The following is a 22,478-nucleotide window of genomic DNA, read 5'->3' on the forward strand; positions in this document are numbered from 1 at the left end:
TTATCCTTAAGTTGCATAGTGAAGAAGTCTGAATTTTGAAAGAAATATGGGAAATGAGAATTTTGATCACTTTAATGCACATGAGGGAGAAAGGAATGGAAGAGTATCTGAATGGAGTTAGGTGAAGAAGAGTGGAGGAAATTCGTGTGGAGCGTAAATGCCAGCATTGATCTGTTGAGCGGAATGGCCTGCCTCTGTGTTATAAATATGTTATAATGTAGTGTAGACTCTTGTCAATTATCTCCCCTCATGCTCTGCACACTGCCCACTCCCCCGCCGTAACCACCCCCCCAAACCTACTGTCATGCCTATGCGCCTCCTTCGCTATTGTGCTAGGTTCCTAAATATTCCCCTCTCACTCCTGTACCAATTCCTCCCCTACTTTCCCATCTGTGTTTCTCTTCCTGTTCTTCTTCCCATCTTCTTTTCTTCCTTGTCCTTTCTCTCTCTGTCCTTCCCTCTCCTCTCACTGTTCTCTTTCCTCCTTTTGTCCTCTTCCCCTCCTTTTTACATTTTTTTCCCTTTCTCTTTCCTACCTTCCTCTTCTCCTCCCTCTTGCTTCTCACTTTTCCCTCTCCTTCCCCTTCGACCCACACCTCACCTTTTTCTTCCACCTTCCCCCGTCCTCCCCTTCTCTGTCTCCTCTTCCTTACATCACCCCCGCACCCCCCCCCCCCCCACCACCACCACCACCACATTCATCCAATTATCTTCCCACCATGGGGCCCTTCTTGACTCGAAGATTGCAGTTGGTCTTGACCTTTTGTATCAATTAAGTTTGTTTTTCGAACGTAATCTACAAGTCTGTATGGAATGACAATGGAATTATTCAGAGGAGAAATGAACGATGCTCCACAACTGAAATAACAATGGAGATGGCTTTCTTATCAGCATCGTGGGTCAGGCCTCCATTATCTGTATGGTTGGCAAGAGGAAGAACTTAATAATGGGGACAAATGAATCATAATGAAAGACCATAAAATTTAAATAACAATAAAAGAAAATGATGATGAAGGAAACAAAGAATTAGTGACGCAAGAAAAATTAGAAAGGAGTCGAGTGAATATGGTTTTAGCAGTTCCCTAGAGATGTAAGAACATAACATTAAACGTTAAATTAAATTAAATTAAATTAAACATTAACCAAATGCATTGATGTTCTTGTCCAATTTTGGCAATTTGCATTCCATTAAAATAAAAATGTGAAAGAACAAATGGATCGGAGCATACACATATATAGAACAACCTGAACCTGGTAATTGGTTATAGGCATACAAGGTATATAAGAATTCAACAAAGGATCAAAAATTGATAAAGAAAATAAAATATAAAAGAAAACGAGCAAGAGACAGTAAAGCTTCTATGGGTAGGTAAAAAGGAAGAGCTTCAAAGACAGGAGAAATCATAATGAGGAATAGGAGTTGGCAGAGGCATTCAACAAATACTTTATATCTTTCTTAGTCGTAGAGGACACCAAAAAATGTATTGGGGAACTAAGAATCTCATTAGAATGAGGGACTTAGAGAAATTAGTATCAATAAAGAAATAGTATTGGCAAAATTAATTGGACTGAAAGCTGACCAATCCCTGAGCTTGATGGCCTACACCCGAGATTTTTTTTAAAGTGTGACAACAGAGGTGGTAGAAGCATTGGTGTTGATCTTCCAGAATTCCCTAGGTTCTGGAACAGTCCCCATGGATTGAAAACTAGCAAACATAACACTACCGCTCAGGAAAGGAGGGAGAGGGAAAACAAGAAACAGCCTGACATCAGTAGTAGGGAAAGTAGGGAAAGTGCTGGAATCTATTATTAGAGACATGATAACAAGGTATTTTAGAAAAGAATCATGATATGATTGGCAGAGTCAGCAGGGATTTATGAAACAGAAATCATGGACAGGATTTTTAGGATGGCAGGGTTTCCCATCCTGCCATCCGAAGTCGGCAGGGAACACATCGCCACCGACACGCCCGGCCTCGCAGCCATTTCATGCTCCAATGAGTGTTAATTGGCTGCAGGCGCGACTTTCACCCCTCACTCAGGAAGAAGTCCTGCCATAGAGAGCTGCCAGCCAATCAGATCGGCCGGCAGCTCTCTAGGCCCTGCAGCACCAGAAGCTGCAATGGACAGGACTGGGACTGCATGCGGTCCCTGGAGCTGAATCCCCAGGTTCTCAGGATGGGTAGGGTAGAGGAGGCCTGGGGATGTGGACAGTGGGTGATTGGGGTGTTGGGGGAAAGACCGGGGTAGGGGGCAGGGAGGTCCAGCAGTTACTGGGCCTTAAGGGCGGGGTGTTGCAGTTTGAAGGTGGCTTCTGATGGAAGTGCCTTCTCACCCGAGGCCTAAACCCAATTATTTTCAGGTTTCCCCCATACCTGGGAACTCTTCCTGCCAACCTAAAAATTGAGTCTGGGCAGGAAATGGCCCTTGATTGTCTGCTGAATCAAAGGATATAAGATTTATTTCTTTTCTTGATGGCCTTGATGGTCAAGATAATTTTGAATTAAGGGATGAAACAATTATCAGCATGATTAAAAGCTAGTGGCACCTGTTGGTTTTATAGGAAATGCATTGCTTCTAAGCTTATTGGTCACAATGCCATAATCAGTTATTGATTATAGTGTTTTGTGATGAACAAACTTTAAGATGGCGAACTTTTATTTAATAATTTGTCAATAAAAATGGGACAAGAGCAACCACAAAAGTCTCCATCTGAGGAAGGGAAACACAGTTGTATTGTTTTATTTCTCTGTGCATCTACTGTTTAAAAATAGTGTGTGTATTTGACCTTGGTTTCATATAAGTGATGGAAGATGTTGTTGACCATGATCCGGTGACAGGAATCAACCTTGTTACAGTGCAGGCAGTTACCATTCACTTACCCCTGACCAGGACATCTTTTCTCTGGGTCAGCAGCAGAAGCCGTGGGTGGGCGCAATCTTAGCACTTATGCTGGATTTCTGGTCCCCCGAGTTTGTTGGCCATTGTGAAAATATTTAAAGTTGCATACACAATGACACTCCCACTCTCCCACCATACACAACGGCACAGTACGCATTTGTCAGATACCTTCCCTAACCACTGGAGTGTGTGGTGGAAAATGTACCCAGCCTCACAGCTAAACCAACAGTTCTAGTTGCTCCTCTCCTAACCAAAACTTGACTGCCAGAAATCACATGCTCTTCCTGTTGACAACCAGCTAATTGTGACTAAATTTACCTGAAAACTAAAGACAAATAGTTTTCTATAAAGTGATAACGAATTGAGAAGTAGGGAGACTTGGAGTTCTGCCAAATTCAGTTGAGTGCAGCTTACATAACAGAATCACAGAATCTTTACAGTGCAGAAGGAGGCCATTCAGCCCATCGAGTCTGCACCAGCTCTCTGAAAGAGCACTCTACATAGTCCCACTCCCCTGCTTTATCCCCGTAACCTTGCACATTCTTTCTTTTCAGGTAGCAATCCAATTTCCTTTTGAATACCACGATTGAACCTGATGCCACCATTCTAGACTCCAGCCACCCTCTGGGTGAAAAGATTTTTCCTCACCTCACTTTTACTCCTTTTGCCAATTATTTTGAATCTGTGTCCTTTAGTTCTTGATGCTCCCTTGAGTGGGAACAGTTTCTCACTATTTACCCTGTCCATACCCCTCAGGATTTTGAATACCTCCATCAAGTCTCCTCTCAGCCTTCTTTTCTCCAAGGAAACAGTCCTAACCTCTCCAATCTACCCTCATTGCTACAGCTCCTTATCGCTGGAATCATTCTTGTGAATCTTGTCGAGTTGTTCAGCCGCCAAATCCATAGAGAGTGTGGCCCTGGTGTTTCAGAGCGTACACCACATCCATGGCAATGACTGTCTTGCACTTGGCTTATTCAGTGTACGTGACTACATCCCTGATCACATTCTCCAGGAAAAACTTCAGCACCCTGCGAGTCTCCTCATCGATCAAACCTGAGAGCCATTTGACACTGCCACGGCAAGCCAGGCAGCGGATGTTGATGCCCTGGATGTTATCACGAAGCACTTTGCAGTATCACTTTGTTCTGCCTTTACCCAATTCTTTGCCTGCTTTATCTCTGCCACACATGATGATTCTTCACTCAGGTCACAGCAGAATGCAGCATTAAAAGTGACTAAAGGACAATTAGAATTTAGACTGCTGGCAGTAGGAAGGATCAAAAGACACTTCTGGCTATTGAAAAGTGGTGCTACGTTAAAGACCAATTAATTTTTCACATCAATCTCCACAGATGAAACCTGGGGCAGAATTTTTCAGTCGGCATACAGGGGCGGGCCCAACACGCCAACGTGGTAAATAATGCGCAGTGACGTTGGGCGTGCATCCCGACATCACCACGCACCATCATGATATTTTGTTCGGTGGGCACGCGCCAGAGTTGGCTGCGCGCCTGCCGAAACGTAAACAGCCTATTAAGGCCATTAAGAAGTTAATTGAAGCACTTGTGAACGCTGCCCGTCCAACCTTAAGGTTGGCGGGCAGGTGAAGAGCCCAAGCGGCCTTCACTTTTTTCAGGAAACCTCATCCACGGGCGTGATGAGGTTTCCTGAAGCGTTCATTAAATAAATAAATAAATAATTTTTCATAAATATAAATACAGGTCCACACGGTCACATGAGGGGACAGGTTTAAATAAATTTTAAAATCACTTATTTAATTATTTTAATATCCATTCAATCTCTCTGAGGGAGCTCCATGCCTTAGGGAGATTGCTGCTCTCTTTCGCGTAGCGCTTGCCCCGACTCTCCCTCCTTCCTCCGCCGCTGAACGCTACCGGTCACTTATTACGCTGGGCGGGCCTTAATTGGCCCTCCTGCTTAAAATGGCGGCGCGGAGCCCATCGTGGGCAGCTATGGGCTCCGCGCCTGCTCCCGCCCATTCCGCCTGCCATCTGAAAAATCCTGCCCCTGGAAACAGATTCCAGATCCAGTCAAACAAGGTCAGCAAAATGTAATATCTGGAGTTGACAGTGAAGTTACTAAGGACACCTAGATCAATTAGGATGGAATCTGCAATGATGTTCCCTGCTTAGTATGTTTAGAACCTCCATAAATACAGAGATTGATGCCACAAGATAGTTAATGTAAGTCTATTCAAAAAAAGAATGAGATATGAACCAAGGAATTATAGGTCCATTATTCTAATACTGGGAGTCAGTCAAACACAGGAGTATTTTATGGGATATGATCAATTTTCATCTAAAAAGCATACAAGCTACAAGGAGTAATCACAGTGATTTTTAGAAGCATAGGCTCCATCCACCTAATTCACTGGAATTCTTTGAGGAGGTAATTAAATTACTAAGGGCTATCCAGTGGATATAATTTATTTGAGTTTTCAGAACATTCCTGAGGCTTCAGATCAAGGTGTAGATCAGGCCTGTCCAACCTTTTTGTTGGGCGGGAGGTCACATTTCAAAATTTTTCTCACTCAAGGGGTTGATGAGCAAATTTCGGAAAGATAGGCCAGAATTTTCCCGCTGGTGTGCGGGGGTGGGCCCCGCACGCCCGCGTGTAAAATGACACGCGGTGACGTCGGGCGAGCGTCCCACTCAAGGGCCACTTAAGGCCCTTGAGGCGCCAATTGATGGCGATTTTTCGGCGCCTGTGCAATCTTCAGGTTGGCGCACGGGCGCAATGGGCAGGCAGGTAGGACACATTTGTATAAACCTCATCCATGGGAGGGATAAGGCGGTTTGCTGGAGTCATGAGTATGGTCTGTCAAATATTGTTTCTTGAAAGTTACTGATACTTGCCTGTGTGATCTGCAATATTTCAAAACGCATACCAGCTGCTTGGTCAGGACTCACAACCTTCAGGTCAGCACTCTGCAGTGAGGAATCTTTTTTGGGCCTGCATGTTTCAGGGAGCTGAACTCTCCACTGGAGGCACCTCCTCTGAGGTGGAAAGGAGGACTAGAAGGGGGCGGAGGCCAGGAGTGCACATTCAGTCTCCAGGGGAGCCACCTTTGGGAGGACAGGTGCAGGCACAAGGGGTGAAGGGCCAAGAGGTAGTCCAAGGCGGAAGGGGCTTCAGAATACACCATTATCCTGCTGCCAGGGTATACAGGCGGTGAAGCAGCGACCTCAATATGTCTGAGGTGCAGTGCCGAAGGAGGCTCCGTCTCTCAAGGGAGACAGTCAGCTATATCTGTCTGATGATTGGGCCTGAGATAACCGCGAACTGTGTGGTCACTGACCCCATGCCAGTGGCTCCAAAGGTTACAGCTGCCCTCAACTTCTATGCCCCTGGCTCCTTCCAGGGCTCGGTGGATGATCTTTGTGATGTCTCCCAATCAGCTGTCCACACTTGTGTCAAGCAGATGACAGACGCTCTGTTCAGGTGGGCATTGACCTTCATCCACTACCGTTGGGACCAGGCAAGCCAGACACAGCGAGCCAGAGGCTTCGCGGCCATTGCTGGCTTCCCCCATGTGCAGGGTGCAATAGACTGTACACATGTGGCCATCAAGGCGCCAGCAGGTGAGCCCGGTTCCTTCGTCAACAGGAAGGGCTTCCACTCCATGAACGTGCAGATAGTGTGTGATCACAGGATGCAGATTCTGCAAGTCTGTGCAAGGTACCCAGACAGCTCCCACGATGCCTACGTCCTCAGACACTCTCAGGTGCCGGGGCTCTTCAGTGCTCCAGCCCAGCTGGCTGGATGGCTGCTGGGTGACAAGGGCTATCCCCTCAGAAGGTGGCTCATGACGCCTCTCTGCCATCCAAGATCAGAAGCTGAGCAGCGGTACAATAGGAGCCACACCTCCGCAAGGGCTGTGGTGGAGAGAGTCATCGGTTTTCGTCCGATGCGCTTTCGATGCCTGGACTGCTCGGGGCGTGCTCTCCAATACCCCCCAGATCATGTGCTGGTGATAGTGGTAGCATGCTGTGCTCTCCACAATCTTGCGCTGGAAAGGGGGGGCGCTGAAGATCTAGACACAGTGGCTGCGGCTGCACACGATGAGTCCAGCAGTGAGTCCGAGGATGAGCATGCACAGGGAAATGCTGAGGGTGTAGACGCTGACCCGGGTATACCCCAGGGAGGCAGGGACACCTGGGAGGCTTTAGTCCAACAAACCTTCAGCTAGCACAACACATATGGACCTCCAGGACAAGGCTGCGCTGCAGGCTCCATACTGGATACATAAGTGCAAAGTCTGCCAGGTTAGGAACATTAACTAAGGGCCTTGTTAATAAAGCTGAATGTCCCAAAAAACACCCATAACATTGTTGGAAACCATCCACCTGCAGAAGAAAAGAGGCACTCTCAGCCATGGTGACATGTCTGAATTTAATATTACAACCAAAGGAACTTAAGAAAACAAAATCACAAAGGTGTTAAAAATTACACCAACTCATAAAGACCTCATTGCGGGCCAACACAAAAGCACCAGTGATAAACCCCTGGTGTGCCTAAGGTGCCTTATACTTATGTTTTCAGGTGCTACGTCTTGGTGCTGCCCCCTCGCTGGGAGTGGCATTTGAGCCAGCCTGCTCACTCTGCTGTCCTGTTGTCCTCGATGACCTTGGCAGTCGTCCTCTAGCCCATGGAGCCTGTGCTGGGCCCGCCTGGAAGGGAGCTGCCAGTTCCATAGCTGGCATCTCCCCAGTCGTCGCAGCCTCACCGGATGCTACGGTCACTGGCAGAGGAGCGGAGGAGCCGCTGCCCTCATCTGGTGCACCCTGAGAGGAGCCCGCAGAGATGACAGGCAGCTGCTGTGCCGACATGAGGTCGCTTCGGACCTCCATGCTCACTGTGGATGGATGGGCACTGACCTGGGAAACTTGGTGCCCAGACCATCTCCCACACTGGCACTGACCAGCTGAAGTCAATGCCGATGTGAGGGCTTGCTGGCCTGAGCACATCCCCAGGAAGCCCTGGTTGGTCTCCTGGAGAAGCCTCTCCATGAAAGCTGCCACTCTCTCCATGGAGGTCGCATGGCGCTCAGCCATGAGGCTCATTGCTTCGGCAATTGTCCGCGTAGATTCCTCCACCACGGACACCAAGCCAAGCATTGCCTCAGGTATCCCCACCAGATGCTCCCACACACCCGGCCACATTTCCTGTGTTTGCTGCGTCGCGGACAACTCCAGAGGCACATCATCAGGCATCGACTGAGCATGTGCCTGGTCCCCTGCAGTCCTCCGACTGCTGGCACCATGGGCACTCTCTGTCTCTGCCAGCTCCTCCAGTGACTGTGACGTGCCCTCACTGCTGTGCCCCGGGACACTAGCCGATGTTCTAATTCCCACCGAGGTGCTAATATATGTGCTGGTGCCTGCCTGGCAGAGATGGTGTGCCACTGGTGAATCCGTGATTTCAGGGCCCTCAGGTATGAGAGGGAGCCTCTGCTGCTCCTCCTCCCGGCCCTGCTCCACTGATGCTGAAAGAAAGAACAAGGACAGTGGATCAGTTAACGTGGAGACAATATCAATGTGCATCCCTGTCCCCCGGATCATTATGCGCTCATCCTTCCATAAGCAATGGTCAAGCCATGTTGCAAACTTCAATCACTGAACATTCAGCACTGCCATGGCTGTTGGGAGAACAATGCTGACCTCACTGCTGGGCGAACATACCTGCCCATGGCACCCCAGCCTCACCAACACCGGTGGACCTGGACGTATGACGTCTCTTCAAATCTAGGGCCTCCTGCTCGAAGTGGCTGAGAATCGCCAAGTGGGCTGTCCCTCCGCCAGTCCTCACCCGCTCAGCTGCATTATGTGCATTCTTCTCCTGAAAAGGAGAGACGAGCATTGATTAGCGCAGATTGTACCTGGACTCTCTTCGTGCACGGTCCACCCCAACCAGAGCGGGACATATCAGGGCTCCAGCACCTCCTCACCCTGCTGCTGCCAAACACTCACACAAAGATGCCAGGCCTGCCCCACAACCACCTCCCCCACCCCCTTAACCCCTTGGCCAAACACTGCCTACATCTTATTAGGCACCACATTGTCCAACCCTCCATAGCAAGGAGGTGTAAGCACGTGGAGCGCAGAGGACAGCAGATCGATCGGTGCCAATGCCACCTTGAAGCTCCCTCCTAGCTGTCATCACTCTGACTTTGACATGTCCTGGAGCTCCAGCACTGCGCTTAGGTGCAACTCCTCCAGGCTGCCCCCAAAACAGTAATGTGGGTCTCAGTGTACCACAAGCTGCAGTACCTTCAGGAGAAGCAAGACAAAATTGGCAGGGAGGAATGATTAGACTTTGCTGGTAAAACTGCCAGCCAGAATTGACAGACTAACATTCACTGTGGAATTGGAGTGTTGAGTGAACAGCAAGTATCATTCTAGCTAAAACTAGAGGTAGGGAAGTTCAAGTAAGGTTAGTCTTTTTTCCTTTTTTTTTCCCATCACTTCACCACCCTCTCAGGGTGACCTTGGCATGGGCAATATCTGCTGGCCCACCCAGCGAAGGACACATGCTGTCAATGATTCAATGCAGTCATTACATTCAGACTTGGGGGGTGTGGGGGGGCACCAGGGGGGAAAGCCTACCTGTTGGGTTGAGTGACCAATGCCAACATGGTACTCACCCTTCCTGAGCGCAACAGGTCATTGAAGCGCTTGTGACACGGGATCCAGGTGCGCCGCACCACATCGCGGGAGCTCACCACCCCCGCCACCTCCTCCCAGGCACGTTTGGTCATTTGGGGGGCCCTCCCATCCTGGGGTACCAGGACCTCCCGCCAGGCTGCCACCTCCTCGAGGAGGGCAGCAAGGCAATCATCGGAAAACTGAGGGGCACAGTGCCCCCCCTGCCCTACCCTCCTGCCTGGGCTGCTCACCAGCAGCGTTCTGGGGAGCCCTTCCACTGGCCATGATTCACAGCCTTTGAAAGGCTGCAGCAACTTTTTAAAACAGGCCGCGTGGTCGCCATTGGGCCCAGTGGTCATTGCAGTCCCGCCGCCGCCCGCCCACTCCCGCTGTCCTCGGGAGCCGTGGATCACACTGGGAGGGCCTTAATTGGCGGGTGGTGATTGGGTCCGTGCCTGTCCACGCCTGCTCCTGCACAGCCCACCCGACAGACAGAAAATTCTTAGCACAACATTAAACATGGATTTCAAAAAGAAAGCTGATGTATGAAAAGAAACAACTTGCTGAGCAAAAAAAAAGAGTAATGAATAAAGATGACCACTAGAGTGTTAAAGGGGTGAGACTGTGTGTCTGGCTCACTACCAGTCTCAGGGTGCTCACTCTCTCACCCCCACCCACTGTGAAAGTGCTTGATGGTGTGTGGGGGTGAGGGTGAATGAGATGGAAGTTAGCCAGACTTATTGACACACTATGCCTCTGCACACAAATCCCCTCACACTCTCTCCCTCTCCCTCTCCCCTTCACCCTCTCTCCTCTCTCCCACCTCATTCCATCTTCCCCCATCACAAGCTCTCTCACCCCCTCACACTCTCTCCCATCCCACATGCTTTCTTTCTTCCCCTCACACGCGCTCTCTCCCATCCTCACACGCTCTCTCTCCCCCTCACACGCTCTTTCGACCTCTCTCTCTCCCTCCTCACACTCTCTCCTCCACTCTCCGTCTCTTCACTGCCTCCCTCTGCCCCGCCGCCCCCACACACTTTCTCACACTTAGCCTTCAGTCACTCACTCCCTCAGACCCCAGTGGGCCCCGCTCTGGTTGCCTCATGCTTTGCTCTGGATGCCTGAGACCCGCCCTGGCCCACCTGAGCCCCACTTGAACTTGCCAGAGCCCCACTCTGGCCCTACTCTGGATGCCTGGGACCCGTTCCCCGGCACCTCTGCTCCCTGGGCCCTGAACTTACCGCTGCTGGTGTTCAATACTCCTCCAATCACAGATTGTTTCTTTCCCATATTTGCTGCTGATAGGCTCACTAGTGATGTAGATGATAGAATTGATTGCATATTGCTGAATTGAAGTGGAAACTGGGCTGACTGTAGAAATCACTAGTTTGATAAATGGAGACGCCTTGCAGATGAAAGTGGTGCTGGAGTTGCCTGTTCAAGTCTATTTCTGTTTGCGCTTCTCATAAATCTAACATCAAGGATAATTTGAGTGATATTTTATAATTTGCTGTTCAAACTAAGCTATGTGGCCTCTTGATGAGTGTAAGGAAGATTGAAAACATTTCATGATACAAATTAAATGGATGAAATAAGGAACAGCAGATGAAATTTCAAGCAGGTAATGTAAGATAAAGTATGGAGTATACAAAATCTGTGCTCAGTTGATCATTGTGGGGAAAAAAAAGGGTTTTGTTTATGGAATATTAGATGATTATATCCTGGACCAGAAATTGGCTAGTTGTGCTTATTTATTGGGTGCTTTGAGTGCTCTTAGAGCTTCAAACTTGTTTCTGTGCCACATGCACAGACTGCGAGGTGAATTGTGCTGGTTGCCAATTGTGCAGGCATTAACCATCGTGAAGTGAAATGAATGTTCACTTCAAAAACATCCCCATCCTCAATGACGGGGGAGCCCAGCGTATCAGTGCAAAAGACAAGGGTTGAAACATTTGCAACCATCTTCACTCAGAAGTGCTGAGTGGATGATCCATCTCGGCCTCCTCCTGAGGTCCCCAGCATCACAGATGTCAGTCTTCAGCCAATTCGATTCACTCCATGTGATGTCAAGAAAGGGCTAAGTGCAGAAAGGTATATGGGCCTGGACAACCTCCTGGCGTGGTAATGAAGACTTGTGCTTCAGAAATGGTCAGTCCGTTAGCCAAGTTGTCCCTGGACCCAACAACTTGGAAAAGTGCCCAAGTACGTCCTGTCTACAGAAAACAGGACAAATCCATTCCAGCCAATTACCACCCCAACAGTCTACTCTCAATCATCAGCAAAGTGGTGGAAGATTCCATCAAAAGTGCTATCAGCAGCACTTACCCAGCAACAACCTGCTCACCACTGCTCAACTTAGGTTCTGCCAGGACCATTCGGCTCCAGACCTCACTACAGCATTTGTCCAAACTTGGACAAAAGAGCTGAATTTCAGAGGTGAGGTGAGACTGAATGAACTTGACATCACGGCATCGTTTGGCCAAATTTGGCATCGACCCCCGTCAAAATTGAAGTGAAATTGTAGCTTTTAAAACAGTAAAATTGTGGGGTGAGGGGGAAATGGGAGGTGAGAAGGGGGATTTAGGTATGAGAATAAGGTCATTTTGATCGTTTTCGTCCTGCTGCTGCCATGACCTTGGCAGTGGCTGCTTGAATAATGGCCAGTGATGTTACTCCATGGGGCTTAGCACATGCAGGCACACCTGAAGTCCTGCTGCCTCCAGTTGTTCTCGACCTTGTGCTGGAAGAGAGAGGCAAGTGTGCCAGTTGGGCAATCTGTTTGATTGATGTGGCTGTCAGGATTGAATAGCTGACAATGTGTGCAAGCTGTGAGATGTGGATGTGAGGCTTGCAGCAGTGCTACGTGTGTGAGGGTGAGATGAAACACATGCATGTTAGCCATGAGGCCTCATTAATAGGGATTGTTGGTAGGTGAGTGATGGGAGTGTGGAAGTTTGAGCAGTATTTAAGATGAGCGGTTCAGTTACATAAAGTTGCCTAAAATTACATAAGATATACAGCACAGAAACAGTACATTTGTGTTCTACATGAGCCTCCTCCATTCTTTCCTCATCTGAATCTATAATTGTAACCCTCTATTCCCTTCCCCTCATCTGCTTGTCCAGCCTCCCTTTAAATGAATCCATGCGATCCGCTTCAACCACTCCCTATCGTAGTGAGTTCTATTTTCTCACCATTCTTTGGGTAAAGAAGTTTCTTCTGAATTCCCTATTGGTTTTCCTGGTGACTATCTTATGTTGATTGCCTCTAGTTATGCTCCTCCCCACAAGTGGAAACATTCTCTCTCTATCCACTCTACCAGAACCTTTCATAATTTTAAAGACCTCTTTGTGGTCAGCCATCGGCTGCCTTTCTTCAAGGACAGGAGTTTTCACTTGGTGTGCGGGTGCACGCCCAACCCACTCGAGCGTGAAATAGCACGTGATGATGTTGGGCGAGTGTCCCGTATTGCGCATCTCGCATGATATTTCGCTCGGCGGGCATGTGTGAGAGTCGGCAGTGTGCCAGCCGACAATTAAGAAGCCTATTAAGGCCATTAATGTTGTAATTGACGGACATTTTTCATTGCCCGTCCAATGTTACGGTTGGCGGGCGGGCCAGGCAGCCTTTGCCTTTTTGAGGAAACCCCATCCAAGGGCGGGATGAGGTTTCCGAAATTATTTTTTTTTAAAAATTAGAAATGTTTGAACAGAATTTTCCATTCCCCAACCACTCCTGGACCCGCCGATCACGGGCGTTCACCGAACAAAAAAATCCTACCCTAATAGAAAAGAAACCCAGACAGCCAATTCTTTCCTGATTTGTATACCCATGCATTTCAGATATCAACCTTGTAAACCTTCTCTGCACCCTCTCCAGTGCTTCTATATCCTTTTTATAATATGCCAACCAGAACTGCACACAGTATGCTAAGTGTTGTCTAACTAAGATTCATTACAATTTACCATAACTTCTATACTTTTCCATTTAAAAAATAAAGCCCAGTGCTTAGTTTGCTTTATTATGGCCTTACTAATTTGTGGCACAACATTTAGTAATTGGTGTATTTACACTCCAATCCCTTAGTTCCTCTACCCCACTAGACTTGCATCTTCTAAGTATTAAGTGACATTTCTATGCTTCCTACCAAAATATACCACCGCACATTTATTTGTATAGAACTTTATTTGTCAATTATTTGCCCATTCTGTAAATTTATTAATGTCCTATAGTTTGTTGCAATCCTCCCAAGTATAGGCTATCCACATCAATTTGGTGACATCTACAAATTTAGAAATTGTGTTTTTGATTCCAAAATCCAAATCATTAATGTAAATTGTGAACAGCAGTGGTCCCAGCACTCATCCTCATGGAGTACCACTTCCCATCTCCTGCCACCCTCAATAACTACCCTTTACTCCCACCCTTTGCTTTCTGCCTTGAAGCCAGCTAGCAATCCGATCTGCCACTTGTCCCTTTGCTCCACATCCTGTGACATTATTCAGTAATTTATTATGGAGCATCTCAATGAAGGTCTTTTGAAAATCCAGGTAAATTACATTGACTATATTAGCATTGCCTACTCTCTCTGTTACATTCTCAAAAGTTTCAATAAGGTTGGTCAAGCAAGATTTTCCTGTGTGAAATCCATGCTGACTATTCATGATGATATTTTTCGTTCTTCTATCAGAGTATCAGAAGCTAGGAATTCTGCAGTGAGTAACTCACCTCCTGACTCTCCAAAGCCTGTCCATCATCTACAAGGCCTAAGTCAGGAGTGTGATGGAATACTCTCCACTTGCCTGGATGAGTGCAGCTCCAACAACACTCAAGAAGCTTGACACCATCCAGGACAAAGCAGTCGCTTGATTGGCATCCCATCTACATTCACTCCCTCCGCCACCGATGCACAGTGGCAGCATTGTGTACTGCCTACAAGATGCTCTGCAGAAACTCACCCAGGCTCTTTGGGAAGCACTTTGCAAATGCACAAACGCTACCATCTAGAAGGACAAGGGCAGTAGATGGATGGGAACACCACCACCTGTAAGTTCCCCTTCAAGCCACTCACAATCCTGACTTGGAAATATACCACCGTTCCGTCACTATTGCTGGGTCAAGATCCTGGAAACTCCTCCCTAACAGCACTGTGGGTGTACCTACACCATGTGGACTGCAGCAGTTCAAGAAGACAGCTCCCCATCAACTTCTTAAAGGCAGTTAGGGATGGGCAATAAATGCTGGCCTAGCCAGCGTCGCCCACATCCCGTAAAATAATTTTTTTTAAAAATTGCCTCGTTTAGTGGACTTAGAGGACTTCTAACAAAGCACATGCTTACATCTGTTTTTCCTGGAATAGGTCGCTGGCCTGAAGCCAGAGGCTATAGCTTGAGGGGCACCATGCTGCTTTGAGCTTGGAGACTGGGAGTGTCTCATGTTATTATACTGTCTGCTATAGGCATGTTGAAAGGATTTGTGGTTGATAATCAACCTCTTTGGCCATGTCATGAACACAACTTCACATCAAGTCCTGGATTGGGACTCAAACCCAGAAGTTCTGGCTCAGAGGCAGGGACGCTACCCACTGCGTCACAATACTTCTGCCTCCTTCAGTATGGATTCCATTATTTTTCCTACCACCAATGTTAAACTGACTGATCTATAATTTGCTGGCTATGTTCTCTCACCCTTCTTAAATATAGGAAATAGCTATCTGCTGTCTTCTGGAATTACACCATTTTCAAAGGAATTATTAAATATGAGTCGTAATGTCTCTGCTATCTCTGCCCTAGATTCTTCTAAAATACATGAAGGCAATTCCTCCAGACCAGAAACAAAAACAAAAAATGCTGGAAAAACTCAGCAGGTCTAACAACATCTGTGGAGAGAAAAACAGAGTTACACCTGCTGAGTTTTTCCAGCATTTCTGGTTTTTGTTTCAGATTTCCAGCATCTGCAGTATTTTGCTTTTACCCTCCAGACCTGGGCTCTTTATCCTCTTTGAGTTTGATTAGTTTCATCAGTACATCCTCTTTTTTCATTTTAAATGTACTTGTCTCATTGCTCATCTCATCGTTCAATTTCATGTCTACCTGTTCTATCTCCCTGATAAGTATCAAAGGGAAATAATTGTGGAATAGTTCTGCCATCTTGCTATTGTTACCTGTGATATTATCCTGTCTATCCCTAATGGTTCTATTCTCATCACAGCCTTCCTTTTTATTGATTTTTTTAAACTTTTCTCTTAATCTTTTCACATTCTCTCTTATCTCTTATCCTCTGCTGTCTATGTACTTAATGTATGGCACATTCCTGAGCCTCAATTTTTCCCTAGTATCATTAATCATCCATGGAATCTCAGTGGCGTTTAGCTTGTTTCTTTTCCATTTAGCAGAATATATTTTTCTGATACTCTGTTGAACACCATTTGAAATGTTTCCAATTGTTGTCCTATTTCACTGTCTATCAATATTGTTGCCTGTTTTGTTTTCCCAAGTTCTAGTTGGTAAGATATTGCATTTGAAGGTGTATTTGTAAGTTTGAGTCAATGTTTTGGACCTTTAGTTCTGACTAGTCACTGACCACTCCTGGTACGAGGCATTTGGCATAGGCAGTGGTAAGTTTATTCAGTAGAAGCACACGTAGCAGAACAAAATGTTACTTAGCAAGACAGTAGCCACAATCCGTTCTAATGAACACCGGTTTCGGACTCTCTGGTTGATTTGGGCACTGTCTCCTCTTCTTTTCCTCTTGTTACTCGTTCTTGTTGACCACAGTCTACTTTCTCTTCTTTTGGTTGTGTGTTGAGGGTCGCAAGATTCTTTTTCCTATACCCTTTTTGAGTCTAGCCTTGTGCCGTTTTAGGTGACTGATTAGTTTACCCTTGAGTAAGGTGAAATCTCATCTTAGCCAACCTGATTAGTTTACAATTATTTTATTATTGACATGACTAGTTTATCATTATTTCATTATTATCCATTATTGTGCTTACATGTCCCTCATGCATGACGTTTTTTGTTTATTAAGCAGGAGACCCTTTAGCTAACGTGGTTAACATAACATAGTTCTTTACCTTTGCTATTGTTTTATTAGAGAGCTCAACAGATGGAAATGCTCACCCAAGCTTCAGTCAGTCAAAGGTCGGAATACTTCCTGACCTAATCTTTTGTAACAGCTTGATATTTCTTTTGACCATCCTCCATACGTTGGAATCTTACATTGACTAAATTATTTAAAAATTATGCCTCGCTTCTCAGCACTTTTCAAATTCATACTTCCATACTAACCTATATATTCACCGACCTTGACCACTTCTGTGCAGTCATTAAATTTCTTGCAGTACTCCTTCCAGGTTATCAAGGCTTGAACCCTGGCATTGATCATCATGGCTAGCTGCTCTCATTGTCTTTGACATATTCCTGAAGGGTCTCCATCCCCCCACCAGACACAGCACACATTCCCTCCTTTCTATCTCCTCCACCAAGATCTCTGGTGCAGCACCCCAAAAGCTTGGAGCCTGCTCTCTCCACTTTTGTGCTGTTCCTCACTTTCTCAGATCTGATTCCTTTCAACCATGGCTCTGAGCATCTGCTCCAGCCATAATGTCTCTCCTCTTCACACTGAATGCAGACTGATTTAAATGTGCAGGCAGGCAAGGGTTAAACACATTGTGATCTCTGCACTTGTTTTCTGCACTTGTTTTCAGGGGCTATCCAATTAGGATGCCCATTGATTATGAGCAAGACTGAACAGGTGTTAGCTCCAGGAAGTATTTAAAAAGCATAATTTGAAAAGCTGGTAGTCTAAGAGGTTATTTTACTTTTAAACAGGTTTTGGGCGAGTCCACATTTCAAATAAAATGGTCATTATTTTAACTCTGGGAAACGGAGAGGTGAGGTGAATTGGGAACACACATGGTGCTGTAGAAATCAGACCTCGGGTATTCAAACTCCTAGGCTTTTTCACATGCTGCGTGTCCACTTCCAGCTCTCTCCGAGTGGAAAGTGACTGGAAACCAGTTGCTGGTCGTGCAGGCTTTGGGTTGTCCTTTGTTTCCTGCCAACATGCAGGTAAGTGTGGGAAAGGGGTTCTTGAAGGGTCTGAATGGAGGGGAATAGGAAAGCCGGGGTCAAGTAGCAGCAAAGGCCAAAATTTCCTTCCAGGGCCCTGAGGAGAACTCCCGCTCCTCCTTACTCTACAAGCAAATGTGAAATATTTACTCTTCCACGCTGAAATCTCTTCAGACCTGCTTCAGCCTAGGGGTAAATCCTCAGTGGCCCCCATGCTGAAGCCCATAAGGTTCCACTTGCAGTCTGATGAATTAATTGGATGTGATCTACATGTGTGAACAAGGAACCCATCATCTTTAGGTGGGCAGGTCAGTTGTCCATCCAGAAACCTGACTAAAAATTGCAAGCAGCAGAAACTGGGCAGCTTTTCTGGCCTATTGGGTGATTTTAACTGCCAATCTGTCTGATATTTGCTGGGTGCTTAGGGTTAAATACGTCCCTGAAGTGTGAGATTTGGTGATATAAAATACTATTGAAACTTAGCAAAAAGTTCAAGTATGAGGATTTTAGGAACTTGAAATACAGTTTTGAGGAGATCCTCATTGAATTGAATTTATTTTCACTCATTGTTTAGATAGCCAACATGCTTTAAAATGTCAGCCATGGACATTGTTAACTGCCATATAAATTGTAAAGGTGGCACAAACTCAAAATTGGTAGCAAAGTTAATGACTAGAAGAATACATTTTCCCACAGAACAGTGCAAGTGTGGCATATACTTCCATTACAAATATTTAAACCTCTATTGGTTTGTTTTTTTAAAGTAACTGATGAAGATCTTGTTGGGAGTTGGATTGAAGGCTGTAATATTAAGTGTAGTCATTTAATGCTGTGTGGAAGTCTTTGTTTACAATACCTCTGTGATCCTGAAGGTAATCATTTTAGAATTTAGATAGTCAGAGTTGCATACTATATATTGCAGAGCTGACCTATTGGATTTTACACAGGATTACTTCAAGGGATGAGAAAGAAGTTTTATAAAGATTTCCTTTTCGTAAAGCTTTCCGTTTTTGAAACTTTTACCTGTGTTTCCTTTCACAAGAGATTACATGTTATGGATGGAATTTTGTGCAGATCCATTGAAAAGATGGGTTTGATAAGTTGAATGGGTATTTCTATATACATCTTTATCTATCTGTCCATTACTGTAGATTATTTAGGAAATGATTTGTGGAAGATTTCAAAGAAATCTCATACTTTCTTAAAAATTATTTTCCAGGCATGGCTGATGTTTTCTTAGTCTCATTTAGTCATGACCTGGATATTTGTTTAGTAACTCAAAAGCATAACCTCGTGCTGGAGAATGTGTGCATACTGTATTAAATACTGACCGCTCCTTTTATTCCTTCAGCATTCAGACACAATGAATGTCCTGACCCTGGGGTACCAGTGAATGGAAGACGTTTTGGGGAAAGTCTGCAGCTCGGAAGCACTGTATCTTTTCTGTGTGAGGAAGGCTTTCTGAAGACACTTGGATCAGAAACGATCTCCTGTATCCTGAAAGATGGAAACGTGGTCTGGGACAGTGCTGTGCCAAGATGTGAAGGTGACCATTTTAACAGCTATGTTGACAAATCGGCCCAGTTTATGAGATCTGTAATTTTTTGGGATCCATTTTGACTTGGCGATAGTCGTAAAGGCCTGAGGTTCGCAACCAAATAACAGCTTTCCTAGATGTCATGCAAGGCTCATTTCAGCAAAAGAAACATTCACTACAACTTATTTAAAAATTCATTTATGGGATGTGGGCATCGCTGGCTAGGCCAGCATTTATTGCCCATTCCTAATTGACCTTGAGAAGGTGGTGGTGAGTTACTTTCTTGAACTGCTGTAGGTACACCCGCAGTGCTGTTAGGGAGGGCCAGGTGTTTGACCCAGTGACAGTGAAGGAACAGCAATATATTTCCCAGTCAGGATGGTGAGTGGCTTGGAGGGCAACTTCCAGGTGGTGGTGTTCCCATGTGTCTGCTGCCCTTGTCCTTCTCAATGGTAACAGTTGTGGATTTGGAAGGTGCTGCCTAAGGAGCCTTGGTGAGTTTCTGCAGTGCATCTTGTAGGTCGTACACACTGCTACCACTGTTCATCGGTGGTGGAGGGAGTGAATGATTGTGGAAGGGATGACAATCAAGTAGGCTGCTTTGACCTGGATGGTGTCAAGCTTCTTAACTTATGTTGGAGCTGCCCTCATCCAGGCAAGTGGAGAGTAATCTATCACATTCCTGACATGTGCCTTGTAGATTGTGGACAGGCTTTGAGGAGTCAGAAGGTGAGTTACTCACCACAGGATTCCTAGCCTCTGACCTGCTCTTGTAGCCACAATATTCATATGGCTAGCCCAGTTCAGTTTCAGGTCAATGGTAACCCCCAGCATGTTGATGGTGGAGGATTCATCAATGTAATGTCATTGAATGTCAAGGGGCGATGGTTAAATTCTCTCTTGTTGGAGATGGTCATTGCCTGGCACTTGTGTGGCACGAATGTTACTTGCACGTGTCAGCCCAAGCCTGGATATTGTCCAAGTCTTGCTGCATTTGGACATGGACTGCTTCAGTATCTGAGGAGTCGCGAATGTTACTGAACATTGTGCAATCATCAGTGAACATCCCCACTTCTGCCCTTATGATGGAAGGAAGGGCATTGATGAAGCAGCTGAAGATGGTTGGGCCTAGGACACTACCCTGAGGAACTCCTGCAGTGATGGCCTGGAGCTGAGATGATTGACCTCCAACAATCAAAACCAACTTCCTTTTTGCCAGGTCTGACTCCAACCAGCAGATAATTTTCTGCCTAATTCCCACTTTTAATGGTTAAGGCTGCATAACCTGTAAAAATGTGAAATTTAAACCTTGTATCAGTTAATTAAACTCCCACTGGAACTCGAGACAAGAAAAGTGCTGGAGATTCAGAGTTAACATTTTTTGACTAATTCTCACCCAAAACAAAAAATATCAGCACCATTGTTCAAATGAACTGCTCCGTACATTCCTCAGAAAATATCCTTGCAGTTTGCAAAGCATCATGTTAGAAGAAATGATGTTATATCTGTGGCCCTTCAAAGTCACCCACGATTTGCACTTTTTTACCTACACTATCATAATTCCTGCTAGTTCGTATAAATGACCTGTTCAGCTATGCAGTTAAACTCGGCCCGATGCACCACTGATTATTTTTAACAGTTGCGACGAGAAAGGAATAATGGAGTGTGCACACAATGAAACCCTGCTTGTAGTGAAGTATTTTTACAACAAAAAAACCTGTCAGTGGACCAGGAGGAGCAGGCTAATGGAGCATTGCTAACTGAGAGTTTGATGAAGTGGAGGATATAATGACGTTTAAATTTACTATGCACAGGCACTCATGCTTTGACAAAAAAATTGAGATCTCTGAATTATTTTCCAAACTATGCCTAAATGTAATGTTATTTAATCAGGACTGGGAAGGCATCTTGAGATTGTATACATAAGACGTTGCTGCATGTGTTCGTCAAGACAGTGCCCTGGACCCAACCATCGTCAGCTGCTTCATCAATGCCCTTCCTTCCATCATAAGGTCAGAAGTGGGGATGTTCACTGATGATTGGACAGTGCTCAGTCCCAATCACAGTTCCTCATATAATGAAACAGCCTGTGCTGCATGCAGCGAGGCTAGAGCTGATAAGTGGCAAGTAACATTTGTATTGCCCAAACACCAGGCAGAGACCGTCTTCGGCAGGAGAGAAATTAACCACTTCCCCTTGATATAGAACAGCATTGCCTTGTCAAATCCTCATCAACAATATCCTGGAGATATTGTGGAGACAGTGACCAGAAAATTAACTGGACCAGCCACATGCATACAGTGGCTAAAAGAGCAGGTCAGAATCTGGGTATTGTGTGGCAAGTGACTCACGATTTGAATCAACACAGTCTTTTCACCATCTACAAGGCACAATCCATGAATATGATGGAATACTTTCCAGCAGCCTGAATGGGTGCAGTTTCAATAACACTCAAGAAGTTCAATACATTACAGGACAAGGTACCCCATCCACCACCTCAAGCAATCACTCTCTCCGCCATTGGTGCAATGTGACTGCAGTGTGAACCATCTAAAAGATGCACTGCAACAACTCACCAAGGCTTCTTCAGCACCTCCCAAACCTGAAACCTCTGCCACCTAGAAGAACAAAGACAGCAGGATTGGGAAACACGACCACCTCCTAGTACACATTACAAGTCACACAATATCCAGGAAATATATTGACATCCCTTCTTCATTACTGGGTCAAAATCCTGGAACTCCTTTCCTAACAGCATTGTGGGTGTGACCACCACCACCTTGTGGGCAATTAGGGATAGGTAACAAATGCTTGTCTTGCTAGTAAAACCGACACCCCATGAGTGAATTAATTAAAAGGAAAGCAGAAAAAATTCTGCATTCTTGAGACAGCTTGTTTCCTGCAACTTAACAGGAAAGGATGCTTTTTAGTAAGTTAAATTGATGCACTGAACAATATTAGCAAATGAGATACACACATTTCTCAGCAACACCCCCACTGTTCTTTTTGAGTTAAACAATAGAAAATTACGACTTAGATTTTCACTGCAGGTAGTAAATAATGCTAGATAATTTATCCATTCACAAACATATGGACTGCAGAGGTTCAAGAAGGTGGCTTACCGCCACCTCCTCAAGGGTAATTAGGGATGGGCAATAAATGTTGGCCATGCCAGCGACACCCACCCGTGAACAAATACATTTTAAAAAGTAAACTTGAGATACTGAGGGTTTTGGCTTAAGCAAAGTCTCTGTGGTCTCCATTGAATTCTTACCAAGAAATTAATTGCAATTCATGAAA

General features: G+C 45.7%; 1 protein-coding gene across 1 annotated transcript in view; it reads left to right on the forward strand.

Annotated features, from left to right (window-relative positions):
- The window catches only part of csmd2 (CUB and Sushi multiple domains 2), a 1,856,113-nt gene that overhangs the window by 1,334,574 nt on the left and 499,061 nt on the right, over positions 1-22,478 (forward strand). The window contains exon 16 of the mRNA XM_078566065.1: positions 18,993-19,187. Within this exon, the coding sequence (XP_078422191.1) occupies positions 18,993-19,187 (195 nt within the window). The remainder of the gene's footprint in view (positions 1-18,992; positions 19,188-22,478) is intronic.

This window comes from Cetorhinus maximus, chromosome 21 (assembly GCF_964194155.1).
Source record: "Cetorhinus maximus chromosome 21, sCetMax3.hap1.1, whole genome shotgun sequence".
Classification (NCBI taxonomy): Eukaryota; Metazoa; Chordata; class Chondrichthyes; order Lamniformes; family Cetorhinidae; genus Cetorhinus; species Cetorhinus maximus.